Consider the following 27,704-nt stretch of genomic DNA (forward strand, 5'->3'; position numbering starts at 1 on the left):
CTACGATGAAGTAAGATTCGTCGAGGCACTAAAAGAGATTGGTAGATCTCCAGTGAATTCATTATTTGATAACTCCCTGTAATTCATTTCAAATTAGGAAAATTAGATTAAAATATATGAATATGCATCAATAACAAGGTGAAAAAGACGTACATTTATTTCAAACTAGGGAATCTCTTAAAAACATATCCCAACGGGCACGATAAAGAGTTTCGACTTATATTCTCAGAAAGAGAGACGGTTAAAAATTATCTAATGTCTATTTTACTTAAATGCAAAGTTGAGAAACTCACAAATTTTTCAGTAAATCTATTGGACGATAAATCTTTGTGTTTTAAGAAATAGACGAGTTAACTGATGCAAACTCGATTGAGGTCTTCAATAAACATCCGTATATCTAGCAATAAAGCAAATGCATAAGCTATCTTCCATCTGAATTTAACTAAAATAAAAAACGGATTTATATATGAAAAATATACTTACAACTTCTTCAAATTTAATAGGTCGAAGAGATTCCCTATGAGAGTTCCATTTAATTCCATGTTATCAAGTTCAATGGTGGAACACAGGTACTGATACCAAATTTTAAGCAATACGTTATCGCAATAGACAAAACTAAATATATTCATGTACTTACATAGATGTGACAGTCGACCCAGAGCATATGACTTCTTCCCATGATTTCTCGCACGGATCCCTTTCACTATTCAAATTCAGTGGTTTGTACAAATCACGAAGAACTGGGACTGAAAATCAAAGGACAAAAAAGTTAACTTGAAACAAATGTGTGTCACTTCTTCACCTTGTTATTTTGATTCATATACAACTATATATTAAATGCGGACCAAATAGGATGTTTTTATTAAATGACGACTACGAAAAATTCGTTATGGTCGTTATATTAATACTATGACGACTAATAGGATCTTTTCATCCAGGAAAATGTCAAATTTGAGCAACATCAGTCGTAACAGTTGTTTTTTATATAGTAAAGATTGTTGTGTAGTCGTTATGATCGAAATGTTTTCCGAAGTCATGTAATCCAATGAAACTCGCATGTTGATCAGCTAGTTTACAACCAATGAATTTGTGTTTGCGTCCTCTAAGTTGGTCGTTCGGAATACCAAACTTGATTTCGATGTTGGTGTTGGCTTTCACCGATAATGAGAAGTGCTCATATTTTTAAATCTCTGGCAACATATGGCGTGGTAAAAATCCATCATACAAAGCAATAATTAACTACATAATTCGGTGAGTACAAATGACAAAGTCAACTGAATTACCTAGAATAGACTTATGTCGTTAACTTGTTTAGTGAGTGCCTTTGAAGCCTTTCTCAACTCTCCATCCAAGTAGCCCACACCGCAGTATTCCATGAATACTTATGTACTTCATCTAGGAGATGCAATAATTGGGGATACATTGCGCTCGACCCTATTTCCGACACTATAAAGAAAAATACAGTTGTCCATGAGCGGCCGTAGTTTCCATGACCCACACTTCGTCCACACTTCCTTCGTTTCAAAAAATATCAGCGTCCCACTATATGTGTCAATAAACATCTTCAGATTCAATTTTTTTCTTTTATAACCTCCTTTAACAGATTCAATTTGTGAAGATTCCCCCAAGGAATATCATCCTCGTAGCCGTCTTGGGTAAATTTTCCATCAAGCTCGAGACCTTGTAAGGAGTTATCTCCATCTCATTAAATGGAAAGAGCATTGTATTCATCTCCCCATAAAATCTCTCACACATTGTGGATATGGAAACTTTGTCATACTCAACAACTGAATTCTTTACCGCATACCACAACATAGAGTTTTTGACAAAATATTTTATAGCCTAACATCCCTTCTTGGTGTCCAAGCCTTCATAAGAGTATGAGAAGCTTGGCGTCTCAATAGACGGATGACAATGGTCCTATTTTTAGTTCCATAAGAAGCACAATAAGAAAAACAATTGAAACCAAATTATAAAGAATAACTAAATAACGAAAAATGAGATTGAGATTACTTACAATCGTAGGGTGGATTTGATATGCCCACGAGTATTTATATCCGAAAAGCATGGGACCACCATCTTCAAGTAACCTAAGGAGTGGGTCACCTGGTTTTTCAGTCTTCTTCATGTCAGGTGATGTGGTTTTGAAAGTGGTAAAAAAAGTATCGTTCGCTCGGACTTGTGAAGATCGATTTTTAACCTAAATTCTAATTTAGATTGCAAATATATATAAAAGATAACAATAATATTACGACGGACTAGGACTCAGGATTCCACCATACAATTCATTCATCTGGTTCATATATTAATTCAAAACAATTATAGCTCTTTTACGGACTCAATTTCCTTTTCAAAGGTATATTTTCAAAAGATTAACTGTAAATCATAAGCATGACGCATCAAAAGTACTAACACCAAGCATACATCATAAAAAAAATCATAATTAATTAAGAAAATTTATAAATAATGCGAAAAAATCTAAAAGAGATTACTATAATTACACCAAGCATGAAATATGGCTTCCTCCGTCATTCCAATGTAGGGGTTTAGCTCATCATGTCAAACATTCTCTCAAAAGAATAATTCATAGCTCAAAAAGCGTTTAAAGATGAAAATATATGTAAAAGGAATAAAACAGTTGAACTGCAATATTTATAAGCGTTTCGGATTGACTGTCACAAAAGGAAAAAATAAGACTACTGAAAGAACGGAACAAGGGTTTTCTATGTAGTTGAATAACGAAAATTTATGAGACTGAATTCGAAAGCCAAATGTTCTTGGTGTTCTCAGTTTCTCCAGCAGCAGAAACGACTCTGCAACTTTTATATATTCGGCTTGTAGCCTGCCAAATCTCTTTGTAGTTTCCCCCAACTCCCGATATTTCCTTTGTGACTCTCCTACACCCTATATATACACAACATGTGTAAAGATAATCCGAGAATATCTTCTTTTCTTTCACCGGAAGTCATGGCTTTTATTCTTTCCTTTTTTTTTTCCTCTTGCACGTCTTCTAAACTTATCCCAACTCTCTTCTGTAAATAAAATAAAATCCACAGGGGTAACATTTCCCCTAATATCTTCATGTAAGTGCCTGTTTTAAATCCATAGGATATATATATATATCTTCTCCCTTTTCAAATCCAACACCACTAATCCCAGCTAAATCTTGCAAAAATCTCCTTTAAAATGTCGCTTAATATCATCACAGGAGTTACGTAGATGTGAAATACATTTCCCGTAAAAACTTGTTTTAAACGGAGAAGAAAGGGGGTGCCTTTATCAACTGTATATGTATTGTTAACCACATGGGTGCCCTTATCCAAACTTCATGTGCCTTTAACACCTTTTGGGTGCCTTAAACAGCTTTTCGATCCAATTCAACACCTACACACGTAAAATACCAATAATAAGTACAAAATAACGACTAAAAATTTATCAATCTGAGATCAAATAAGACGCATAAATGTGTTTATCTTGAGGGAGCAACATGTTGCAATCAATAAGTTTATTTGGTTTCTTATCCTTCTTTGACTTTGCACCTTCTGTTACTCGTTCAACATCATCACCTTTTTCTTCAACATTACCTTTTTCAGCATCATTACCTTCTTCTTGAACTCCACATTCTTCTCGAACTTCACTTTATCTATATATGTACCATCATGAATTCCATCATTATCTCCTCTAGCAATTGGAATTGATTGGTTTCATTAGTTTTATCAGAATCACTTAGTTCTTTCGGTGATGATGGCTGAGTATCATCCCGTTCACGGATTTTAAGCGCTCCTGATTTCAAAAATTCCCCTCTAGGTGCTGCAGTCAAGAAGGTTTCAAAGGATGTTTCATAGGCTTATTTCCTTGCCCGAGCTTTGGAGCAAAAAGAATAACACAATATACAAGGAATCAATTAAAATAGAATCTACGAACTACAAATTCGGGAACAATGAAAATGCATTGCATTTAGTTGTCAACATCGATAATCCACTATAATAAACGCTAACTATCTTATGGATACGGTCGTCATGGTTATAATTTCAAAAAACGACGACTAAAAGCCAAACTGCATACAGGAAATTTGGTTTTTGGCGGTTGAATGTAATAGGTATCTAAAACAGCTTGATATTTATCTATTGTTTATGCTTTCTTTGTGAGTTTTCTTGTAAATTATGTATCTTATGTTTAGTTTTGAGTTTATCAGGCACTTTGGAGATATTCAGAACAAAAGAAGAAGAAATTAGCCATTTGAAACAAAAAGGGACAACAACGTCATTTCATGTGCTTTGGGAGCGAAGCTGATCCAAGCCAACAATAGGAGACCGCCACTAAAGCTTAGACTAGAGAAGCAAGGAGGCCAAACAACCATGATGGCCCTTATCTGATGAGTGGTGCCTAGAGTCACCTTGGTCACCCCTTATCTGCTTTACCTGGGTGGCTGTATCCCCTCTCATTTCCTACAGTAGCCCAAAAATTGAGAGAGAAATCATTTCTCCTTATCAGTAGCTTTTATTTCTGAATCTATGGCGGCACCTAAAACCCAGAGACCTGGTTAAGGAATTTGTTCTGCTGATTTTCATGGGGCTGAAAGGAAGGAATTGGTGTTTCTGTGGTGTTAAAAATCGATGAAAAAAGATGGGATTTTGGTAGATCGAATTCAGACACAGTGAAGAAGTGAAGAACATAGTAGGGTTTGATGAAGAATTTTGGGTTTCACTCGAAATTGAACCACAGCAAGACAAAGTTGGAGATTTACCAAGGTTTTGATTTCTGAAAGCAATTGAAATTTATGGGGTTTGGGATTTGCAGAGATTGAAGCCGAGAGAAACCAGTGGAAGAAGTCAAAGAAGTGGATGTTGTATAAACATGAGATGCAGCTGGTTACAATGATCTTGAAACCAGGTTTGAATTAAGGAAGAAGCATAGATGGGGATTTTGTTTGGAATTGGTGGTGAACTGAAATTAGTATTCTGATGTTGGAAGAAGTGAAAAGTTTGTTGTAGTGAACAATGTGGGATTACAGCTGAAGTTATGGGTCTGGTGCTGTTAATTGAAGCATCAATGGAGTGAAACAAGAGTCTGTGATGAGAAAGAACAGGTTGAGGTAGCTTCTACAGTTAGAAGTGAAGAGAGTAAATGTTGGCTTGAATCGGTAGATGCTAGTCATGGGAGATGTGAGCTGAAATGCAGAATGGGTTGGAACTGGTGCTCGAGAAGATGTAGGTGTTGTTGATAACAGTTCGCAGTGGCTGAAATTGAGCAAGGTATGAATCCGAGAAGGTGAAGTTAATGTTTGCAGGAGGTAATGGTAGTGCAGTTGACAACAAGATGCGGTTGTAGTTGCTGCCATTGAGAATTGCAATAGGTTTGAACTGGTGAGTCTGCAAGAAGTGAATGTGCTAGGCATAAGGAGTTTGGTACTGTATGGTTGTGACAATGGGACCTGCAGGTGCACAGATGATGCTACAATGGTTGCAAATGCAAGATGTTGCTGGTGGTGAAGCTGTAGAGTTCATGGCAGGTGCAGATGTGGGTTGTGACTGAATGCTATGGAATGAATTAAACTATTACAAGAATGGAGCTGAGTTGGTGCTAGTGAAAAGTGTTGCTGAGAATGGTTTCCGTGGTGGTCATAAAGGGTTGCAGCTGCTAACCAAGTGGTTGATTTTGTTGGGCACTTGCAAGGAGCTGTTTGTAGGCTTGTAATTGTGATGCAGCTGAAGCTGAGCCTGAGATAGTGAAGGTTGCAATTGTGATGGGAGATTACAGGTGGAAGCGATGATTTTCATGGGTTGTGATGTTGTGGCTTAATGCAATGCATAGTTGAGCAGGAATTGAGGAATTGAAATGGGTCCTAAAGCTGGTACTTGTGTGGATGACTGAGATAATGGTTGAGGTGCAGGTGTTGCTACTGGCGATAACAAGGACCAGAGTTGTTATGTATGGAGTCAGAAATTGTGGTCAAGAGCAGAGACAAGGAATGGAGTATATGAAGTTGCTGCTGGTAAATGGTTGTGCTATGAGTCCGGTGGTGTAGTTCAAAGCCGAGAACGGTGTTGTCGCTGTGACTGATTGAGATGGGAATTAAGACACCCTGGCGATATGGGTTTGCGACGATGGTGGAATTCAGAGAAGCTACGGATTGTGTGAATGCTAGATGTATGTTAAGAATGATGCAGAGAAGGATCTGTATGATGCCTGAGTTTGAGCAAAAGTTGCAGCTGGAGTTTGCACTGTCAGTTCCACAAAACTGACATGCATGGCAGTAATGGACCTGATGGCTTGTTCTAATTATTGGGCTTGTTATAATTATTGGGCTCAACTTCACGGCTATACTTGACTAGTTTTGGTAACAGATTAGCAGGGGATTCTATGCACGGGAATTTTACTACTTGGGCACCTATAAAAGAGAAAAGTTATCTCACTCTATCTTTATCTATTCCTTTACTTTTGTTTTAAGGTTTAGAAACATGAAAGCTTTTCTTTTTCTTCTTGTTATGAACTCCATGAACATGAGCTAGAATTTTATTATTGGTTTAAGGTTTGAGTTGGATTTCACATAACATGATTCTTTGATTCAATACATTAGTTTTGTCTCATATTTATCGTTCATGATTCTCCGAAAATATAGTTGTTATGATTGACGTATTACAACATGATTGATTGTGTGTTTTGTCAAGTTGCAAATTGGTAGAACTTGTAATCACATTTAAAGCTAGTTTAGGATTTTTCATCGAGCGATAATCCTTGAACACAAGTAGCATAAATATGGTTATAACTTGTACTGATACATCTTTGTAATCATATGTGAACCATGACCTTTGTTAAATTGTTTGCGCAATGTATTTCGATTGCATTGATTAGCCTAATTTCATGAATCTTAATGCTCCATGGGAATTGAACTTGATTAGCGCAAGGCGTTAGGTTATTCTTTTGGTAGAATTCATATTCACATCTTTTAATGTGTTTGTTGATGAAATCAGGAAATTAGCGCGATATCATTTCGACAAGGTATTCTAGGGATTTTGATAATGAGAGATTAAATATCAATTCTAGTTATGAAGACAAGAACATGTGTGTGAATGAGAACGAAATCCTTAACCAATATCTTTACATCTTGATTTGCGTGTTTCCTTTGCCTTATTTGTTTTTAGTATAATTTACTTTACATAAAAATCATAAAAATCCCTCCTTGCTTTACATAAGAAGCCGAAACACATTGACAACCGATACCTCTCTGTGGGAATGATCTTTTCTTACCCTTGCTATATAATATATTTTGAGTAGTGAGAAAATAATTTATTTTTGACGCATACGACATCGATCAGTATGTCGTCATGTAAAAGCTGACTAGGATGGGCTCACATCTTGTAAGTGAATGTTCAAAACTAAACATTTACTTAAAGGATATCAACTCACAAGTGAACCACATCATCTATACACTGGCTTAAAAAGAGCTAGGAATAGAAAAGGGATTTTAGGTAAAATTGACGTATATCCTATGTGGATTTAAACATTTACCCTCTCCGGTAGTGTGCACATTTGCACACATACTGAGTGATTTTGTTGTAGCATTTTATTCAAACCGTGGAAAACCAACCGCATCTTGATTCTCATATGGCTTTGATATCTGTGGGTATCTTTAGTCATACACATCAGGCGTCTTAAATAGGGTTGTATTATAAGCACTATACTACTAACAATACCTTATACTTATTAACTTTTTTCTGGTTTTCTTTTTCTATTCATTTTCTCTCATTGAAACAAAACAAAGATTAAGCGAGCTATCGAAAGAAAACCTAAAAGTAAGTAAGAATACTACGAAGAAATTTACTGAGATTTTGTGTGTTTCAATGGGGGAAAACAAAAAAAATCCCTCCACCAAAATATAATTTGGATGCAAAATGGGATGCTTGTCTTGATCTAACTGTACGTCGAACTGTTTACTCTTCTCTCGCTGGTGTTTTTGGTGGTCTCCTTTTATTAAGTGAGTTTATTTAATTACCCCCCTCTTCAAAACATTACTGTTTTCTAGGGTTTTGGTTTTGGTAGTATAAATATATTGGGGATTGCACAAGGTTAGAAGAAACTTTAATTGGGATTATTTGTTTTGTTATCATTGTTTTTAGTATCTAATTTTTTTTGGAGTTGAGATTATTTGTACTAGTAAATATGCACATGCAATGTACCTGCCGACTTGTCGTTCCATTACAAAACTTATGGGATAACAAACTATAATACTAAGGCGGAAAATCTTCCTTCAAAATAAAAATTATTGTTTCACTATTTTATCTCTTGTAATCAATTAGAATATATGTGACTTATGATTGATGGTATTTTCAATGATGTTGTAGTAATGAGGTTCAAATTCTCGGACTTGTGAAGATTAAATTTAAAGATTTAATAAAATTATATACAAAAATATTAACAAAGTGGGCGAGAGGTAACCAAGACACTAGAATCCACTATTACACATGAATGATGTCAAATATTTCATAACTCTAGTTAACCTTTTAATCCTTTATTTCTTAATCCACAAATAATCAAACATATTCTCAAAAATTAATTGTATCCCTTAAGCATAGATTATCTAACCAAAGCATAACCTATCTAATTGAATCACAACTAATGAAGAAAATTATGTAGACTTTTAAGAACTCTGCAAAAGCAGTGATTGAGTGAATTATAATTAAATATTAGATAAAATAAAATAGTTACCAATTGTTCTTGTGTGAATAGCTTCATCCATTGCCTTGGTTACGAGAGAATTAGCCGCTCATCATGTTGGAAAACCTCTCAAAGAATTTCATTGATGCTCAAAAATGGTTTACAGATGATGAGAATATGAGAAATACAATAAAACCGGGTTTGTAACAATTATATTTGTTACAAACCAGAGAACTACGACCCTCAGTGACAAAATAAGACTGTTGTAGATGTGTCGCAAACGCTGTAGGAAATAATTCTTCTTGATGTACGACCCACAGGTGTGAGTCGTTATTACTGTAGGAAAACGACAGCTGGTGCAAGTCCGTTCTTCGTGTTCTTCAGCGTTCTTCAATGGCAGCAGCAGCAACAGGTGGTCTCTCTGCAAATTCGATTTTTTTGACTCTTTGGTGCTCTAAACTTCTCCCAATCTCTCCCCTCCAATTCTCTATGATCCCCTCAACATATTTATACTCCTTAGCCCCATTTAATTACGCCAAAATTCTCAATATTCTTCGTTAAACTCGGCAGTTAAAGAAAATATTTTCCGGATATTTTTTCTTCATCCGAGCATCTGCAGCTGTCCAACCTTCCTTATTTTACTTCTACACGGTCCAGAGTGTTGCTAGAGTCATCATACACGAGCAGAACACGCATAAATCTTCAAAAACTCGTGAATTATTCTTCTCATGCACGGGCTGCCCTGTTTTCTTGTCACGGATTTTACAGCCAATTTTGATCGAAACAAACACCCATACCAGCTTTTTTAGGACATATCACAACTACCCATTAAGTTTCAGCCCTTTAGTCTACCCAGAAATCCTTCAAATTTCGATCGAAAAATTCACCAGAGAGCTGCTCTTTTTTCCCGCCAATTTTTTAATTCAAACGAAGAAGGTGGTGTCCCCCTAACCAGATGTGGGGTGCGAATAGCAGCTGCCTGTTTTGGGGGTGACCTGGGGCGCCCCTTAACCAAATATGGACTCCGTCTAGCAAGTTTCCTCCGGGGGTGTTCCGAGTGATTTTACGAGCCGATTTTTCCAACAATATTTATTTTCCAAAAATACCTCAAAATACACAAAACACCATAATAAGGACGAAAACGAGTACCAACAATACGAAAGATTAAGGACAAATTAGACACATAAATGCGTCTATCAAATACCCCCAAACTTATTATTTGCTAGTCCTCGAGCAAAACTAATAAAAAATAAATAAAACCGAGTTAATCTCGTTAGGGTTTACCAGAGGTGTGCCCACAAAACCATTACTCCAGACCCTAACTATCTATGCAGAACCTTGGAAGGCACTGAAGAATCTCATTGGTTGGCATACTTATTGACTACAGGAGGAAGTACCCTGATGCGAAATTCCAATTTTTGTGCACGAGTTTGCACTCAAGCATACTAAAATTCATATAAAGTGACAGAGCTCTACTCAAATAGTTTCTGGACATCATAAACCGGAGTCAACCAATCACATGGATAGATTAAGAAGATGGATGTAGAGAAAAATGTGGATGATGTTGACTAAGGTGAACCTATCCTAATGGACTGAGATACTGGTCTGGACTAATATCAACACACTGGCAAATATAAGGGAACCAGTGGCCGATAATCCTAACTCTAGGTCAACTCAACTAGCATATACAAGGGTACCAGTGGTCGACTTTATTGTATTTATTCCGGTTGGTCTGGTGGTCTGGTCTCAATTTTTTTTTTTCATCTCAGTCACTCTATTTCACCCTAGTAATGGTAAAAAGAAAAGAAAAAAGAAGTGATCAGGATTCTTTCGATGTTTCCATCACGAGGATATGGCGAAACTACCATGTTTTCTTTTTCTAACACCTGAGCTCTATGCTTTTATGAATAGACTCTTTAGATGTTTCCATCTAATCAGATTGGTTCCTCAAATCCTACAACCAAAATGCTTCCATCCACTTAGATTAGTTAGTGCCAACCTTAATAAGCATAAATTTCTAGTCTCTGGAGCTTATTTATTGCAACTAAGAACTTTTTCCCATACCCCCAAACTTAAATCTAACATTGTCCTCAATGTTCTAAAGATGAAATTAAAAGCATGAACAAGGAGAAACTGTTACCAATGAAGCAAAAGAGATAAGGAAATATATTACCGTGTCGCATGAATATTGGGTTACCTCCCAAGAAGTGCTAAGTTTAAAGTCTTCAGCCAGACTAAGCAAGGATTAGTCACCACGTAGAATCATATAGTAGTAGCCGGAATAACTGTGGGTCATCTGGATCAAAAAGTGTTACCCACAAGAAGAGAAAACTGCAACAGACCAAGAAGATACCGAACATACCCTTGCTTAAGACAACTACATCTAGTTGTGGTTCAGGTTCAGGCTCTATAAAAGGGTCTAAATAAAAGGTTTTCATCGGTTGGATTTCCTCAAAGCTAAGATCCGATTCAGGTATTATAGTCTGGAAAAACTCAACTAAGAACTTAGAAGCACATAACAACAACCTGAATCATTGGGGATCCTCTAAGTCAATTAGATTTGACTCACAAAGTTCACCATATTAATGGTCATTCTTAAGAAAATGTGTCGACCCTAATATCCTAAAGTAATTAGGTTTAGTCTCAAAACTTAATATCCGACATATCTGAAAATCATATGTTCCCACAATTGGAAGAAAATCTTTTGGTGGGAAAACAAAGTCAATCTTGGTATCATAGCCTGGGTTAACCACATCAACCAGAGGATGGGTTTCTAACAACTGAGCTTCTCTATGGACATCATTAGGTTCGAGAAAACATGTATGAAGATAATCTTGTAATATGGTTGAGGCATAAATGTCAAGTCCTACACGAGGGAACTTTCTAAGAGTTAAAGCACATGGAGAATGATAATCACCCCCAAACTTAGAGTTTTATGTGTCTCTAGAAAGACTAGTCACAACTTCCCTAATTTCTAGGTCATCAGATTCCTGGAAATGGTCAATTGATTCTTCTAAGTCAGGTTCATCCTCACTCATCTCTACGAGTTCATCTTCTTCGTCTAAGACTATTGTTTCTAAATCGCTAGACTCTAAAACATTATTCTCAGAATAAACTCGTTCCTCTAAATCATTATCGGCTTTGTAAACAGGAAATACTACATCGTCTAAAACGAGGGTATCTCTAGTCAAATCCTCGTCCTTTTGAATAGGTGAATAATTATTAAAATTATTTGGATTTGAACTAGAAATAATATTATCATTGTAAAGCTCAATTGGAGTAACCATTTCCTGATCACTATTCCTACATAAGTATGATTCTCCATCCACTATCCTCATCATAATCATCAATAACATGAAAAAGATCGAACCTCATCAAAACAAGTAGTGTACCAATTCTAACCTTGTTATCTTGATTATGTAAATAACTATCTCATTTAAGGGTATTATTGGAACACTATATTGGAAAGTAAGTTATTTCGAGCAAGTCTTTCGTTCGTCTCAGCCATCAGCTTGAGGGATCCTCTATAAAAGTTCACTCATTATTGTAGTTCTTTCGTCTATAATTACACTATTCATCTCAGCTAACTTACGCGTCGACTCAGCTAACTCCTGAGGGACTCTTCTAAAGGAGGAATAGGAACAGAGGGATCATAAAAAGGACTACTTTTCAATAGTTTGATTGTATCCTCTAGAGACGAAGAACTAGTACTATAATCTTCTTGCTCGTAAGACTGATGCATGTGTGGATAGTAATTGGGCTCACCAGGGTATGACCCATATCCTTCCAAAGGATGGCGTTCCCAACCACTATTCCCAACATGGTCATAAAAGGATGATGTCCATATTCAAATTCAGGTCGATAATCATTGTATTGGCTTCTATCATACCAGTTCGACATTCTTAATTGCAAGGGAATTCTACACAATCACAAACAAGGCTGACTCGACCAAATCAAACCTATAAAATCTAGCAAACAACAAGCATGATGGCTCCACTTAGATTGTTTCTAGACCAGCTTCTAATCCTTCGAAAGGGAATTCGTTACAATTTAAGCAAACCCCTGGAATCAATCCGAGTCAAAGTAAGTTGAATTGAGGCGAGGGAAGCTCAGTGGAGCTTTGATACCCAAGGCCTCACCGCTATCACAAGGCGGCGCAGTCACGCATTCAACTCACAGAAACCATCATGAACTTCGAAGTATGCTAAAAGAGTAACCAATATTTTTCGAACGACTTTCCTACTAAGCTCGTTACCCTATAGGTCTCGTTCTAGTCAAAATTTTAAGCTTAGGTTCGCGTTTGGTTTCGTTTTCCTAAAGCGGGCAAGAAGGAAACGGTGATGAAATCCGAGTCCTTATCTTAATTTGGCCAGGCCTTGCCCTTTACTAGGAAATTAAAACAACCGTATTCAAATCCTCAGCATATATTCACCTTAAGGCATACAATAAACCCGCTGACAGGGGATTCGCGGGTGTTTCGAAAGCTTACCTCCCGTACCAGACGGGCGCAGAACCGCTGAAGTCGACTCGGGCCACGACTCCTATGTCATGTGCGAACCCGAGGGGCCGAGACGATATTGTAATCGTCGTCCTTCCCTGCAAACAGTTTTATATTTAATGTACCCTTCCTTAGGGTTTAAAAAAAATAAAATAATTGTCCAAGTCCAAAGTCCAAATAAAGTGCAAAAGAAAAGAAATAAAAAAAAAAATAATAATAATTACAAAAAATGGAAGGTCTCTAAAAAAAAAAATAAATAAATTCTCTCTTTTTTTTTTTAATTTTTTTTCTTTCGCTTTTTTTTTTGCTTTGTCTTTTTCCTTCTCTTTTAGCTTTAAGCTTTGATTCCAAGTCTTTAGTATCCAACTTCAAACCTGTAATACAAAGACACACCCAAAGAAACGTAAAAAGAACAAATGAAATAAAAAAAAAAACCTAAAAATTCTACCTAAGCACAAATCATCGTCGGCGACGCCAAAATGATATTAATTTTGATTGTTGTTGTTGTAATGAGGTTCAAACTCTCGGACTTGTGAAGATTAAATTTAAAGATTTAATAAAATTATATACAAAAATATTAACAAAGTGGGAGAGAGGTAACCAAGACACTAGAATCCACTATTACACATGAATGATGTCAAATATTTCATAACTCTAATTATCCTTTTAATCCTTTATTTCTTAATCCACAAATAATCAAACATATTCTCAAAAATTAATTGTATCCCTTAAGCATAGATTATCTAACCAAAGCATAACCTATCTAATTGAATCACAACTATGAAGAAAATTATGTAAACTTTTAAGAACTCTGCAAAAGCAGTGATTGAGTGAATTATAATTAAATATTAGAGAAAATGAAATAGTTACCCATTGTTCATGTGTGAATAGCTTCATCCATTGCCTTGGTTACGAGAGATTTAGCCGCTCATCATGTTGGAAAATTAGCGGGATATCCTTTCGACAAGGTATTCTAGGAATTTTGATAATGGGAGATTAAATATCAATTCTAGTTATGAAGACAAGAACATGTCTGTGAATGAGAACGAAATCCTTAACCAATATCTTTACATCTTGATTTGCGTGTTTCCTTTGCCTTTTTTGTTTTTAGTATAATTTACTTTACATAAAAATCAGAAAAATCCCTCCTTGCTTTACATAAGAAGCCGAAACACATTGACAACCAATACCTCTCTGTGGGAATGATCTTTTCTTACCCTTGCTATATAATATATTTTGAGTAGTGAGAAAATAATTTATTTTTGACGCGTACGACATCGATCAGTATGTCGTCATGTAAAAGCTGACTAGGATGGGCTCACATCTTGTAAGTGAATGTTCAAAACTAAACATTTACTTAAAGGATATCAACTCACAAGTGAACCACATCATCTATACACTGGCTTAAAAAGAGCTAGGAATAGAAAAGGGATTTTAGGTAAAATTGACGTATATCCTATGTGGATTTAAACATTTACCCTCTCCGGTAGTGTGCACATCTGCACACATACTGAGTGATTTTGTTGTAGCATTTTATTCAAACCATGGAAAACCAACCGCATCTTGATTCTCATATGGCTTTGATATCTGTGGGTATCTTTAGTCATACACATCAGGCGTCTTAAATAGGGTTGTATTATAAGCACTATACTACTAACAATACCTTATACTTATTAACTTTTTTCTGGTTTTCTTTTTCTATTCATTTTCTCTCATTGAAACAAAACAAATATGAAGCGAGCTATCGAAAGAAAACCTAAAAGTAAGTAAGAATACTACGAAGAAAGTTACTGAGATTTTGTGTGTTTCAATGGGAGAAAACAAACAAATCCCTCCACCAAAATATAATTTGGATGCAAAATGGGATGCTTGTCTTGATCTAATCGTACGTCGAACTGTTCACTTTTCTCTCGCTGGTGTTTTTGGTGGTCTCCTTTTATTAAGTGAGTTTATTTAATTACCCCCCTCTTCAAAACATTACTGTTTTCTAGGGTTTTGGTTTTGGTAGTATAAATATATTGGGGATTGCACAAGGTTAGAAGAAACTTTAATTGGGATTATTTGTTTTGTTATCATTGTTTTTAGTATCTAATTTGTTTTGGAGTTGAGATTATTTGTACTAGTAAATATGCACATGCAATGTACCTGCCGACTTGTCGTTCCATTACAAAACTTATGGGATAACAAACTATAATACTAAGGCGGAAAATCTTCCTTCAAAATAAAAATTATTGTTTCACTATTTTATCTCTTGTAATCAATTAGAATATATGTGACTTATGATTGATGGTATTTTCAATGATGTTGTAGTAATGAGGTGCAAACTCTCGGACTTGTGAAGATTAAATTTAAAGATTTAATAAAATTATATACAAAAATATTAACAAAGTGGGCGAGAGGTAACCAAGACACTAGAATACACTATTACACATGAATGATGTCAAATATTTCATAACTCTAATTAACCTTTTAATCCTTTATTTCTTAATCCACAAATAATCAAACATATTCTCAAAAATTAATTGTATCCCTTAAGCATAGATTATCTAACCAAAGCATAACCTATCTAATTGAATCACAACTAATGAAGAAAATTATGTAGACTTCTAAGAACTCTGCAAAAGCAGTGATTGAGTGAATTATAATTAAATATTAGAGAAAATGAAATAGTTTCCCATTCTTCATGTGTGAATAGCTTCATCCATTGCCTTGGTTACGAGAGAATTAGCCGCTCATCATGTTGGAAAACCTCTCAAAGAATTTCATTGATGCTCAGAAATGGTTTACAGATGATGAGAATATGAGAAATACAATAAAACCGGGTTTGTAACAATTATATTTGTTACAAACCAGAGAACTACGACCCTCAGTGACAAAATAAGACTGGTGCAGTTGTGTCGCAAACGCTGTAGGAAATAAGTCTGCCTGATGTATGACCCACAGGTGTGAGTCGTTATTATTGTAGGAAAACGACAGCTGGTGCAGGTCCGTTCTTCGTGTTCTTCAGTGTTCTTCAATGACAGCAGCAGCAGCAGCAGGTGGTCTCTCTGCAAATTCGATTTTTTTGACTCTTTGGTGCTCTAAAATTCTCCCAATCTCTCCCCTCCAATTCTCTATGATCCCATCAACATATTTATACTCCTTAGCCCCATTTAATTACGCCAAAATTCTCAATATTCTTCATTAAACTCGGCAGTTAAAGAAAATATTTTCCGGATATTTTTTCTTCATCCGAGCATCTGCAGCTGTCCAACCTTCTTTATTTTCCTTCTACACGGTCCAGAGTGTTGCTAGAGTCATCATACACGAGCAGAACACGCATAAATCTTCAAAAACTCGTGAATTATTCTTCTCATGCACGGGCTTCCCTGTTTTCTTTTCACGGATTTTCCAGCCAATTTTGATCGAAACAAACACCCATACCAGCTTTGTTAGGACATATCACAACTACCCATTAAGTTTCAGCCCTTTAGTCTACCCAGATATCCTTCAAATTTCGATCGAAAAATTCACCAAAGAGCTGCTCTTTTTTCCCGCCAATTTTTTAAGTTCAAACGAAGAAGGTGGTGTCCACCTAACCAGATGTGGGGTGCGAATAGCAGCTTCCTGTTTTGGGGGTGACCTGGGGTGCCCCTTAACCAAATCTGGGCTCCGACTAGCAAGTGTCCTCCGGGGGTGTTCCGAGTGATTTTTCGAGCCGATTTTTCCAACAATATTTATTTTCCAAAAATACCTAAAAATACACAAAACACCATAATAAGGACGAAAACGAGTACCAACGATACGAAACATTTAGGACAAATTAGATACATAAATGCGTCTATCAACTTACATTTCAGCGAGTGAAAAATTCATAGACAATAGACACCAAAATGTAGGATGAAAGCATAACTAAAATAATATAGGAAAAGAAAAAACCATAAAGTAAAAAACAAATGCAACGACTAAGGGCTTTGCGGACAACATCAATTCGCAAGACATTACAATATTGATTTTTGTTTAACTAAGCTAAGATGACGTGAGAACTTCCTTGTACACAACATTCCTGGTGAACGTTCCAACTTCATCAGCAATGCGCTCTTTTTTGATTAACACCTTATTGTTGTTGCTGGAAACACCCCTTGAAAGCCCAACATACCACTTTCCATGGCTGAAGACATGCTCAAGAAGATAAATACCGGTGTTTTGAATTATTTGTCCTTGTGCTTTGTTGATGGTGAATGCAAATCACATACTTACTGGGAATTGCTTGGGAATTATCTTGAACGGTATCTCAAGATTCTCTGACGGGCTCATTGACATCCTATGGAGGAATACTCTTTTACCCGCTGAATTTCCACTAAGGATCACTGCATCGATACAATTTGGAAAGAACTTCTTTATGATAATCCTAGTACCATTGCATAAGTCGCTCCTGGCACTAACATTCCTCAGTAACATAGGGTGCTCCTAGCATCAGTTTCAACTCGTGAGGAGGTAAACCACCAGGAGATATTCCATTTAACTGTTCTTGAAGATAGAGGTTTTGGAAATAATCTTCCACGGAATCAAATGAATAATACTTATGCTCTTGTCCGAGAAAAATGCTAATCACTCGATCATTTAACTTATCAACATGCTCATTCAGTGGTGTGATAAGTGCCCGGTTAAGCAAGTAATCCTGATCCTCAGAATTATCTGCCAAGTCGGGAAAGGTAGCACGTATCGGTTGGGAAATTGAATCTTCACCAGTCCAGGGTATCACAATATCATCTGGCATCTTTATCATGTCATTTTCCACAGAAAGTTCATTTCCATCACCAACTCGCATCAAGAAATCAGAACAAGACGTATCTCCCACTGCACGCATATTATTCTTCAGACGAAGAACCTATACATGTCTCCACAGAGGCGACATGGTAAGACAAGAATGAACCGTTTGCCCCCTTATAGTTTTAGGTACAACTGGAAGAACCCATCGGAAATCACCTACCATAATAACAATCTTACCACCAAACGACTTCTTGTTACCCGTTATATCTGTCATAGTCGTATCGAATGCCTCGATAGAATATCGATGTGCCATGGTAGCTTCATCCCACGTAACACAGTAGCTTGACGGAGAAGATTAGCCAACTTGTCATTTTTAACGATGTCACATGTAGAAGTTGTTGTCGGGATAAATGGAAGCTTGAATCTTGAATGTGCAGTTCTTCCACCAGGTAACATAGTAGCTGCTACTCCAGACGTAGTTGTCGACAAAATAGCACGGTAGAGAAAAGTCTTCCTGGTACCTCCTGGACCATCAACAAAGAAGACTATACTTTCTTTTCTTCGGACGACAACCATAATTGCATCATAAGACTTGGACCGATATTCTTTAAACTTTTCCACATTCATCATATCTTATTCGGAAACCAGAATGGATACCTCCTCTTCGATCAAATCAGACACCTGTAAATTGTCGTCTAATATGCCGACAGTTGCTGGAAGATCATAATCTTTTAGGCGCTTGCCATGTTGATGAAGCATATGATTCAGCTCTCTAAGAAGACGGTATGATAAGTATGCGGAGCTTGTATCACTTGAACTTGCATAATATTCAACCATGACGTTGAAGAACTCGTCCCAGAGCTTTCTGGTGTCCACTATGTTGCAAAAAACCAATATGCTACCAGAAAGAGTTCTCATAGCAGATGGCATTTTGTTTGTTGCTGCTTCGGCCATACATGCCCTCAAACTGTTATCATTTTCCAACAATCCTCGTGCCTCGACTGCATTTTTAAATGTCTGACATATTCTGCCTTCAACTGTCAACAAATTTTCATATGAAGTAGCACCCCTAACATGCATAAGTATGAGCCTCAGAAAAAACCTTTCAGCTGCAATAGGGGGTACAGAATATACCATACCACTGACCCTCTGTTTTGTTCTTCTTCTCTGCAATTTCATAATTGCTTTATCCCATTTGTAGTGTTCTGGAAACTCTCGATACAACCATCGCCTATCCATATGATCACTTGCATTTGTAACAAAATACTCAGTCAACATCGTTTTAGAATTCCTTTCATTTTCCAAGACCTCATCGACTGTTTGATGCTCGTATAACATGACACTATTTTGTTTGGGAAGATGCAACTGCAATCGTTGAACTGATGGACACATCTTATTCATTGCAAACATGTATATTCTCCACATTACCTCTTGAGCACACAACCATCTTGCATTGATATAACGTGTTACCTCGTTATTATCGGTTTCTGGCTTCACATGTTGCACTCGAAAGGAAATACAATATGGGACCTTATAGATGTACTTGTAAAGATACTTCACATTTTGGACAGTGAAACAAACTTTTACATTGATGTGGCAATCATATTTCTGAAGAAGCCAAGGATTTTAAGGTACCATAAATATGTTATCCGCTATGAAGTTTTTACTCATCGGTATAGTATTTCCATCATCTCTCCTCTGGTAGACTAGGTAAGCATCCTTACCTTGCACGGTACATTCAAAAAACTGTTTCGGAAACCCTCTCTTGCACTTTCCTTCCCTCATGCACTTGCTGCCACACGGACCACGAATCATCCATTTTTTCACACACTTATACAACTCGGGCTCTTTCTTCTTATCAAGAATTTATTCTCTAACTATGCAATCATAATCATCAGGACCTTGTAACTTGTCTTCTTTTTCCAAAATGATCAACATATGGACATGAGGTAGACCCCTTTTCTGAAACTCAATCACGTGAACATGAGCAGCTACTCTTCCCAGTACATTCTTTTTAAATATATCTTATTTCAACTCTTCAAATTTAGCACGGAATACTCTAGTTCCTAAATCAGGTCTATCCGATGCAGATTGACCGGGACGTAAATTAGTTACAATCTCGGGCCATAGTGGGTTGAAATTCATTGTAAGAAATTTATCAGGCTTCCTATATTTCTGTACCAATGCCATCACATCTTGGAATCGCTGGTACATATCACGTGGCTCACCAATGTATGAAGAATGTAGTACTATCTTTTTGCCTAGTTTGTCTATTGAGACAAAAAAACGTATCAAGAATTCATGCATGTTTGATGTACTTAGGATATAAAATTAAAAACATACCAAGTGTATTGCTTTCTTTTAAAACTAAAGTGTATTATGAAGCTTTCAGTTTGAATTTGATTTTAGGAAGAAAAAAATGCGCATATGTATTCAATTTGTAACTTACCTACACTGGTTTCGCCAGCTCTTTGTGCATCTTGTAGTCCTTCGTATATTTCAGCCCTTATTTCCTTCTGATGACCTGTAATCCATCTGAGTCTGGCAGAGTCAATTTTAACCCAATTATCCACAACGTAGTGTTGCAACAATCGTCCACCTCAAAGAAAAAGTGAATCATGAGTGTTTCGGATCTGTCCAACAATTTAAAGACATACAAACACCCAAAAATTGATCAAAAATGTGAGTTCAGGACTATGGATTTATAGGATGTATTATTTAATAGCTACAAAAGTAATATTCAGAAACACACTAGAGAAGATATGATGCAAGATATAGCGAATGATGTGTCATATTTCAGGAAAAACATGAATTCAAAAGATTACTTAATCAAAAACTGTATTAATACCTGCAGAATGTACGAATAATATCCACGACATGACATTTTTCTTCCATTGGCATCTTTGCTATTTATGTCCCATTCGTAGCTTCCATAAGGGAGTAAAAATGGATATTGCATAGGATCGTAATTACCACCTGTCTCAAAGACCTGTAAGAGATTCTCACCCCTTGTCTGCACTACTAATTCACGTTCGATATATTTGTAACTTTCATCACCTATTGGCACAATAGCCGCAACCTGAGAAACACTTGGAAGAGTGTACTGGAACTATCTTTATGTTGCTCTTTAATAATCAACTGGCAATCCAAAAGATCTTCTCGTTCTGAACCTTGACGAAAAACATGGACAAAGCTATTATGTCTATTCAAGATTTCCCTTAACAGCTTCAACACATCTCTATCCAACACATCGTTACCTTCGTTCGTCCTCCACTTAATCTCCTGATCTGTGTCATAGAAATATACTAGGATATAACCCGCATCGTGACTGAACGGGGTTGAGTTTCTCATTTTTCAAAGTGACGATTACCTCGTCAAAAAGAACAAAGAAAGTAAAAAAAACAAAAAATGACTAACAAAGATAGAGAGCATGAAATTTGCATCATCAGCCTTAATCCACATACACGAAGATATGGTTGCAGCCGAAACAGTTGAGTGGTGGATGCTATAACAGTTCAAATGAGTCAATATGTGTAACCTATTTATTATTATCTTACTACGTGTTTCATGTTCATAGTACCCCTATTAGATGCTGGAACAATTTCTCCAGGTCATGAAGTGCCCGAAGCTTCAACAACATCAATTGTCATACCTGGTGTAAGGGGTTTAAGGGTGGCAGGATAATCATTCAAAAAATAGAAGAACCAAGTCAATGTGGAATAATTTTTTTTTGGCATGATTAAACAAATAAGGCATCATTGTGCATGTTATCTACTGCAAAACTGCGAATCACACGAAGACACAAAAGATTTGTGACCTCAACAGAAGATTGTCGATCCATCTAAAGCTTTCCAGGTTGCCTTCACGTCCGCATTAAGAAAATAAAAATCCCTACATAGTCATCGATTACACAAAGCATACGATGCATAAAGTAACATTGCCATCAGGTTAGAAGCATTTTAGCATGCTTAAGCGTCCAAACTGGGAGGTTACGCATTAGTCAAGCGGTTATGGAATAGGTGATAGATATAAATCCCAGTTTCCCGCTTACCGATCAATTGTTAGTGACGTCCCTATAATTGGATTATGTTCATGTTCATGTGCAAGTTGTCAATAACGCTTGACAAACGCCAAATACACAAATGCTTTATTATATTTACATTCGAAGTGACAACAAAATGATTACTGTCCTATACTTAGATTTTATTTTGTGCAACCCTATGGTAAACATACTTCACTTTAAGTGTAACTAAAACAGTGTCCTACTCAAGGCTCATACCTTATATAGTATCAAGTACTTATACAAATGGTGTAGGCTTGAGCGGCAACTTGATTTTTCTTGTCAGAGGTATATCTGAGTTGAGATGCCATTGCGAAATCATTGGGACAACAAAGAAAATTAGTTGAGAAAAGCTACAAAATCCTAAATTACTAAACATAAAAACAAAGAAAAATCACATGTAAAAGAAGAAAAGAGCCAAAATACAATTCCAAGTTAAACCATAAAATTTTACAAAAGGAGAACAACTAAGACCCTGACATACACTACTGGAAAAAATCAAAGTTACCTTTAAGTAAATTACCTTGCCAAAAGATCTATTTATGCTAGCCTGGAAAGGCAGAGCAGGATAATCTTTCCATAAAAAATGAAGCCAGATCTCTGCACCACACGTTATCAAATGGATTATGAAAAAAACACAGATAAGCGCCACACATTTTCTGTGAACAGTTAATTCTAATTCTCTATTTCTAATTATGATGAATTTTTTCCCAAACTAAATTGAGAATTTAGGGAAGATGATAGTAATAATGCATCACAACTGAAATACGATATATCATCTTGAAATTAAACTAACAGAAAATTTGATTACCACTTTATCTAGTGCATCAAATGTCTTACTATCCTAACCACGCAATCCGTTTCGTCTTACTATCCAGTGCAGCAAAATATAGTTGACCCGATATGGTGCTGAGACTTCAAAATGAAGCATGAACCTGCATAAGATTAGTCATAAGTGCATCATAGATTACACTCCTTCCTGAAGCAGGACAATCACCAACAATGCATTTAAAAACTTCCTGTAATTTCAAGCCACTTCCGACATATTTATATTGCCAATCTAAAGAATAACGAATTGAGATTAGTATAGTTAAAATTGATGAATTAGTAGTTTCTCAACTATCTATGGGTTATTTTCAAATTTCCACTGAAAAACCATGTGGCTTTGAACTCTTGCCTAACTTTTGAAATCAAGATGTAAATTTGATTACCACTTTCCAAGTGATTTCTAGATGGTTCCCAGTTGTCTTAGAAAAAATGAGAATTACTTATACATACGAACAAACAATTGAATAACGTATTTCAAAAAAAAAAATATTAAAGGGAAGAACAAAGAAAAAAATCAACTTACAATATCATAGAGAGGACCCAATTTATTCTCATGAATTACTTATACATACGAACAAACATTTGAATAACGTATTTCAAAAAAAAAAATTAAAGGGAATAACAAAGAAAAAAAAATCAACTTATAATATCATACAGAGGATAAATTTTATCCCAATTTCTTCTCATGAATTGAAGATGGTCACTTGCATTTTCATATTTGCTGTACATTCCTATACCTAACTTATCAATTGTTCTTAGCCGCAGTTAAATTCATCTAAGCAAATTTTTAACTTACTTTACTTAAGATTCAACTCTCTTGAAACAAAGCTCGAGCAGAACAAAGGATGAGCAAAAGTTTACCTTTTCTTTATTAGAAATGCAAATGATCATCTTCTCTTCATGAACTCTTTTCAATTGAAATCTCTAACTTTGTCCACACGATTAAGATTACACTAGTTGGATCTTAAATAAGGTACACCCAAAATCCTGAGAGGAAAAAATTTCCAAATCAGTACCATACATAAATTCAGCACACCAACAACCACTACAAAAAAAACTAAATGGTCAGAACTTTGAAATCATGAACAAAATCAACCATTGATCATATAGCCAATGTAATTCCACATGATATACAACTATGAAAAATTTATCTCAGCAAGAATAAAATTAAGCCCACATGATCCGAACTTAATCTCACCATTGTTTTGATAATCCCCAAATCTAAACTTCCTTTTGACACTAAATGTAGCTCCGAATTCTGCATGTAAAGGGATTAAAGACCTAACCGTACAAATCACGTTATCGCCATAAGGAATGACGAAACCCTGGAAATTGGATTAAGAGGAGTCTTTTATTTATCAGGAAGGATTAAGAAGAGTCTCCAAGATTATAAAACGAAGAAAATGAACAGACGATGCAGGGAACAAGGAAGATAGACAGGGTTGATAAACAAAAAATTGAAACGCTCCATACATTAAATTCTGAAATGCTCCGAACATTAAATTCGAAAATAATGTAGTCCAGTATAAGTATTCCAGCGAGAACTGATAGATTAGGACGGTGTAAATGTGATTATATATATAAGGTGCGATCTCAACCGTTCTTTATACGCCCAAACTGTAGATATCCAACCGAAGAGGAGAGTGTCAATCTGTATTAATCGTTGAATCCAGACTGTCCTTTATATAACTAAATTGTAGATAACCGTCCATTGGTATAAACACCATTGTCCCTTATAATATAGATTTGTATATATTGCGGTCGAGGTGCTTTATCCGAAGGTAAAAGGCTACCTATCTTATGGTAAAGTTGACCTTGAATGCGGAAAGTATAAACTCCTTCAATACCGTCGGCGAGGTCCTTATCAAAGTAAACCCCCATCGAAATAAGCGAAAAACAACGATTATAAGATCTAATGTTGATCCTAAACTCTTTCCCTCTTGGTCCCTGATCATCAAACAACTCCAAAAGTTCTATAGGTGGCTCCACAAATGGTAAAGATATTTTTCCCTGACCATAACAAAAATTCTCTGATTCACGATAGAAAAGCTTCGCATGAAATTTTGGACATATTTCCGATGGTGGAGAATGGTATTTTACAAATCCAACTTGATAAGTAAGTCCTATTGCACAATTATAGATTGAAGATCTTCATGCAACACTTCGACATAGGCGACCCACCTGTCTTCCAATCCGACTTTCTTGTGGATTGATAGACGCATTTATGTGTCTAATATAGCTCATTTGTATATATTGTTAGTACTCGATATTGTACTTATTTGGTTATTTTATGTATTTGTAGGTGTTTTTGGAAAATAATCTCTTGCGGCGAATTTGGTAAAAATGTGGCATTTGGACCTCCGTTGATAACGTACCGGAAGCGCCTCAGAAGTGTACCGGAAGTATCCCAGAAATACCCCGGAGGAACCCCGAAAAAAAATGCGGAAAATGCCCCAGAGGACACTTGCTATACGGACCCTTGATTTTGGATAAGGGGTAACCTAATTACTAAGGGTGACCCATTTCCAGGCATCTGCTAAAGGGAGACCAGCCACAGATAAGGGGAGGTCAACTTCTCAAATTCAAAAGAAAATTTTGGCGGGAAAAAAGGCAGCAGCGTCAACAGTTTTGGATCAAGGATTTGAGCGACCTAGCAGGCGATTCAATGGGCAAATTTGGTACCCACGGACTCTACAAGACATTAGGGACCTGTTAGAAGCGATTAGACCCATCTAATTGGGCTGGATAAGTCAGAAAATCCACACAAAGTCAAGACAGTGCACACGGTCCCTGTTTAGGGTTTTGAATTGGTTTGAAAGATTTGGGAGAGATTCTTGCGTGGGATATACTTCAAAACAGTTGAGTTCAAGTCAGAGAAGATTTTGGGAGCAATAGAATAGCTCACAGACGCATACAAAGATCGACAGATGGAATTATTGTTCAAACTGCACGTGAAGAATAAGAGATTTATTCTCGAATTTGATCGAGTTTCTAGGGAATCTGAAGGCTATATAAGTGTTGGTTTACATCAAAGAAAGGTTAGAAACCTTTAGGAGAGAGTTTAGAGTCGATGAGAGCCTAGGAGAAGCAATTATAGAGGAGACAACGCTGCTGCTGCTGCTGCCATTAAAGCTTCTGAAGAACACGAAGAACAGACTCGCAGAGTCAGTCGTTCTTCAGCAGACTTATTTTCTACCACTGTTGTTGTTTCACAGCAGTAGATAGTTATCGTTTACAGCAGTCTTAAATTACCATACCCCTTTGTAACAGTGGCGCTGTAACACCATTACAGCGTTGCAAATTTCTGTTTCATCTTATATTCATCAATAAAAACACCTATTTTAGCCATGAATTCATCTTGTGAGTGTGTCTTTGGGATGAGGAGCTAAACCCATTAGCCGAGACGACGGAGGAAGCCATTGGTCCATATTGATTGGTATAATTCTAATTTTATTATTTATTTGCAATATTATTATTTGATTATTTGCATGGAATTGAATTTAAAATATTAGTTTTTATTGAATAGTTGTGAATTTTTGATGAAGCATGCTGGGTTTTAAAAACTTTTGATGTTTTTATTTTGTGATTACAATTATTACTTCAAAAATATATTTGAGGCAAATATTAGAATTATTTTTAAAGATAGAATTGCATGAATATTATTTAGAATTTACTATTTAATTGGTTAATGGTGGAATCCTAGTCTTGGTATTTTCTCTAAAGGTTTGAACTATTTTATTTATTTGCCTGTTTAATTTAAATCTAGAAAAATTGTTTTCTTCACAAGTCTGAAAAGACCCTGTTTTTACCACTACTACAATTACTATTTGAAAACCATCAAATTTTTGGCGCCGCCGGGGCCTTGTGTTTAGTAGCATTTTTTTTAGATTTTTTTTTATTATTTTGTTCTTCTTTACGTTTTTGGTTTTTTTTTTGTTTCCTTGCAGATTTTTGAAGTTGGAGCGAGAGATAAATTTGCCAAAGCTTGTGGTGATTTACTTAAAGTTTGGGAGCGAAAAGCAAAGCTAAAGGAGCGAAGAAGAAGATTTTCTTTATTTTGTAAAAAGAGAAAAAAAAAGAGAGACATTTTTATTTTTGTAATTTTTTTTTTTTTAGACTTTCTTTCTTTTTTTTTTTTTATGGACTTTGGACATTAATTTTGGGACATTTTTATTTTTATTTTTAAACCCTACGGAAGGGTACCCTTAAATATAAACTGTTTGCAGGGAAGGACGACGATTACAATATCGTCTCGGCCCCTCGGGTTCGCACACGGCATAGGAGTCGTGGCCCGAGTCGACTTCAGCGGTTCTTCGCCCGTCTGGTACGGGAGGTAAAATTCTAAACACCCGCGAATCTCCTGCAAGCGGGTTACTGGACTCCTTAAGGTGAATATATGCTGAGGACTTGAATATGGACTGTTTTTAAATTCCTAGTAAAGGGCAAGGACTGGACCATATAAGATAAGGGTTCGGATTTCATCACCGCTCCCTTCTTGCCCGCCTTAGGAAAACGAAACCTAAAGCGAACCTAAGCCTAAAATTTGGACTAGAAAGAGACCTATAGGGTATCGAGCTTAACAGGACAATCATTCGAAAAATATTGGTTACTCTTTTAAGCACACCTCGAAGTTCTTGACGGTTTCTGCGAGTTGAATGCGTGACTGCGCCGCATTGGATCGGTGAGGTTTTGGGTATCAAAGCTCCACTGAGCTTCCCTCGCCTCGATTCAACTTGCTTAACTCGGATTGATTCCAGAGGGGTTTGCTCAAATTGTAACGAATTCCCTTTCGAAGGATTAGAAGCTGGTCTAGAAACAATCTAAGTGGAGCCATCATGCTTGTTGTTTGCTAGAAATCTTTAGGTTTGCTGTGTGGTAAATTCGAGTCAGCCTGCTGTGTGATTGCTA

At 36.3% G+C, this 27,704-nt stretch overlaps 1 protein-coding gene across 1 annotated transcript; it reads right to left on the minus strand.

The window, feature by feature from the left end:
• Nucleotides 1–18,541: 18,541 nt before the first annotated feature.
• Nucleotides 18,542–19,300, minus strand: LOC113279939. Its single transcript, XM_026528577.1, has one exon. It carries the CDS (start codon nt 19,298–19,300, stop codon nt 18,542–18,544), a length of 759 nt encoding a protein of 252 aa, XP_026384362.1.
• Between the last annotated feature and the right edge of the window lie 8,404 nt (nt 19,301–27,704).

The sequence above is a fragment of the Papaver somniferum genome, chromosome 5, assembly GCF_003573695.1.
Source record: "Papaver somniferum cultivar HN1 chromosome 5, ASM357369v1, whole genome shotgun sequence".
Lineage (NCBI taxonomy): Eukaryota > Viridiplantae > Streptophyta > Magnoliopsida > Ranunculales > Papaveraceae > Papaver > Papaver somniferum.

What these genes read in the sequence shown, in the direction of transcription:
- LOC113279939 (XM_026528577.1), bottom strand. Translation starts at nt 19,300, where the DNA reads ATGTGTCCATCAGTTCAACGATTGCAGTTGCATCTTCCCAAACAAAAT.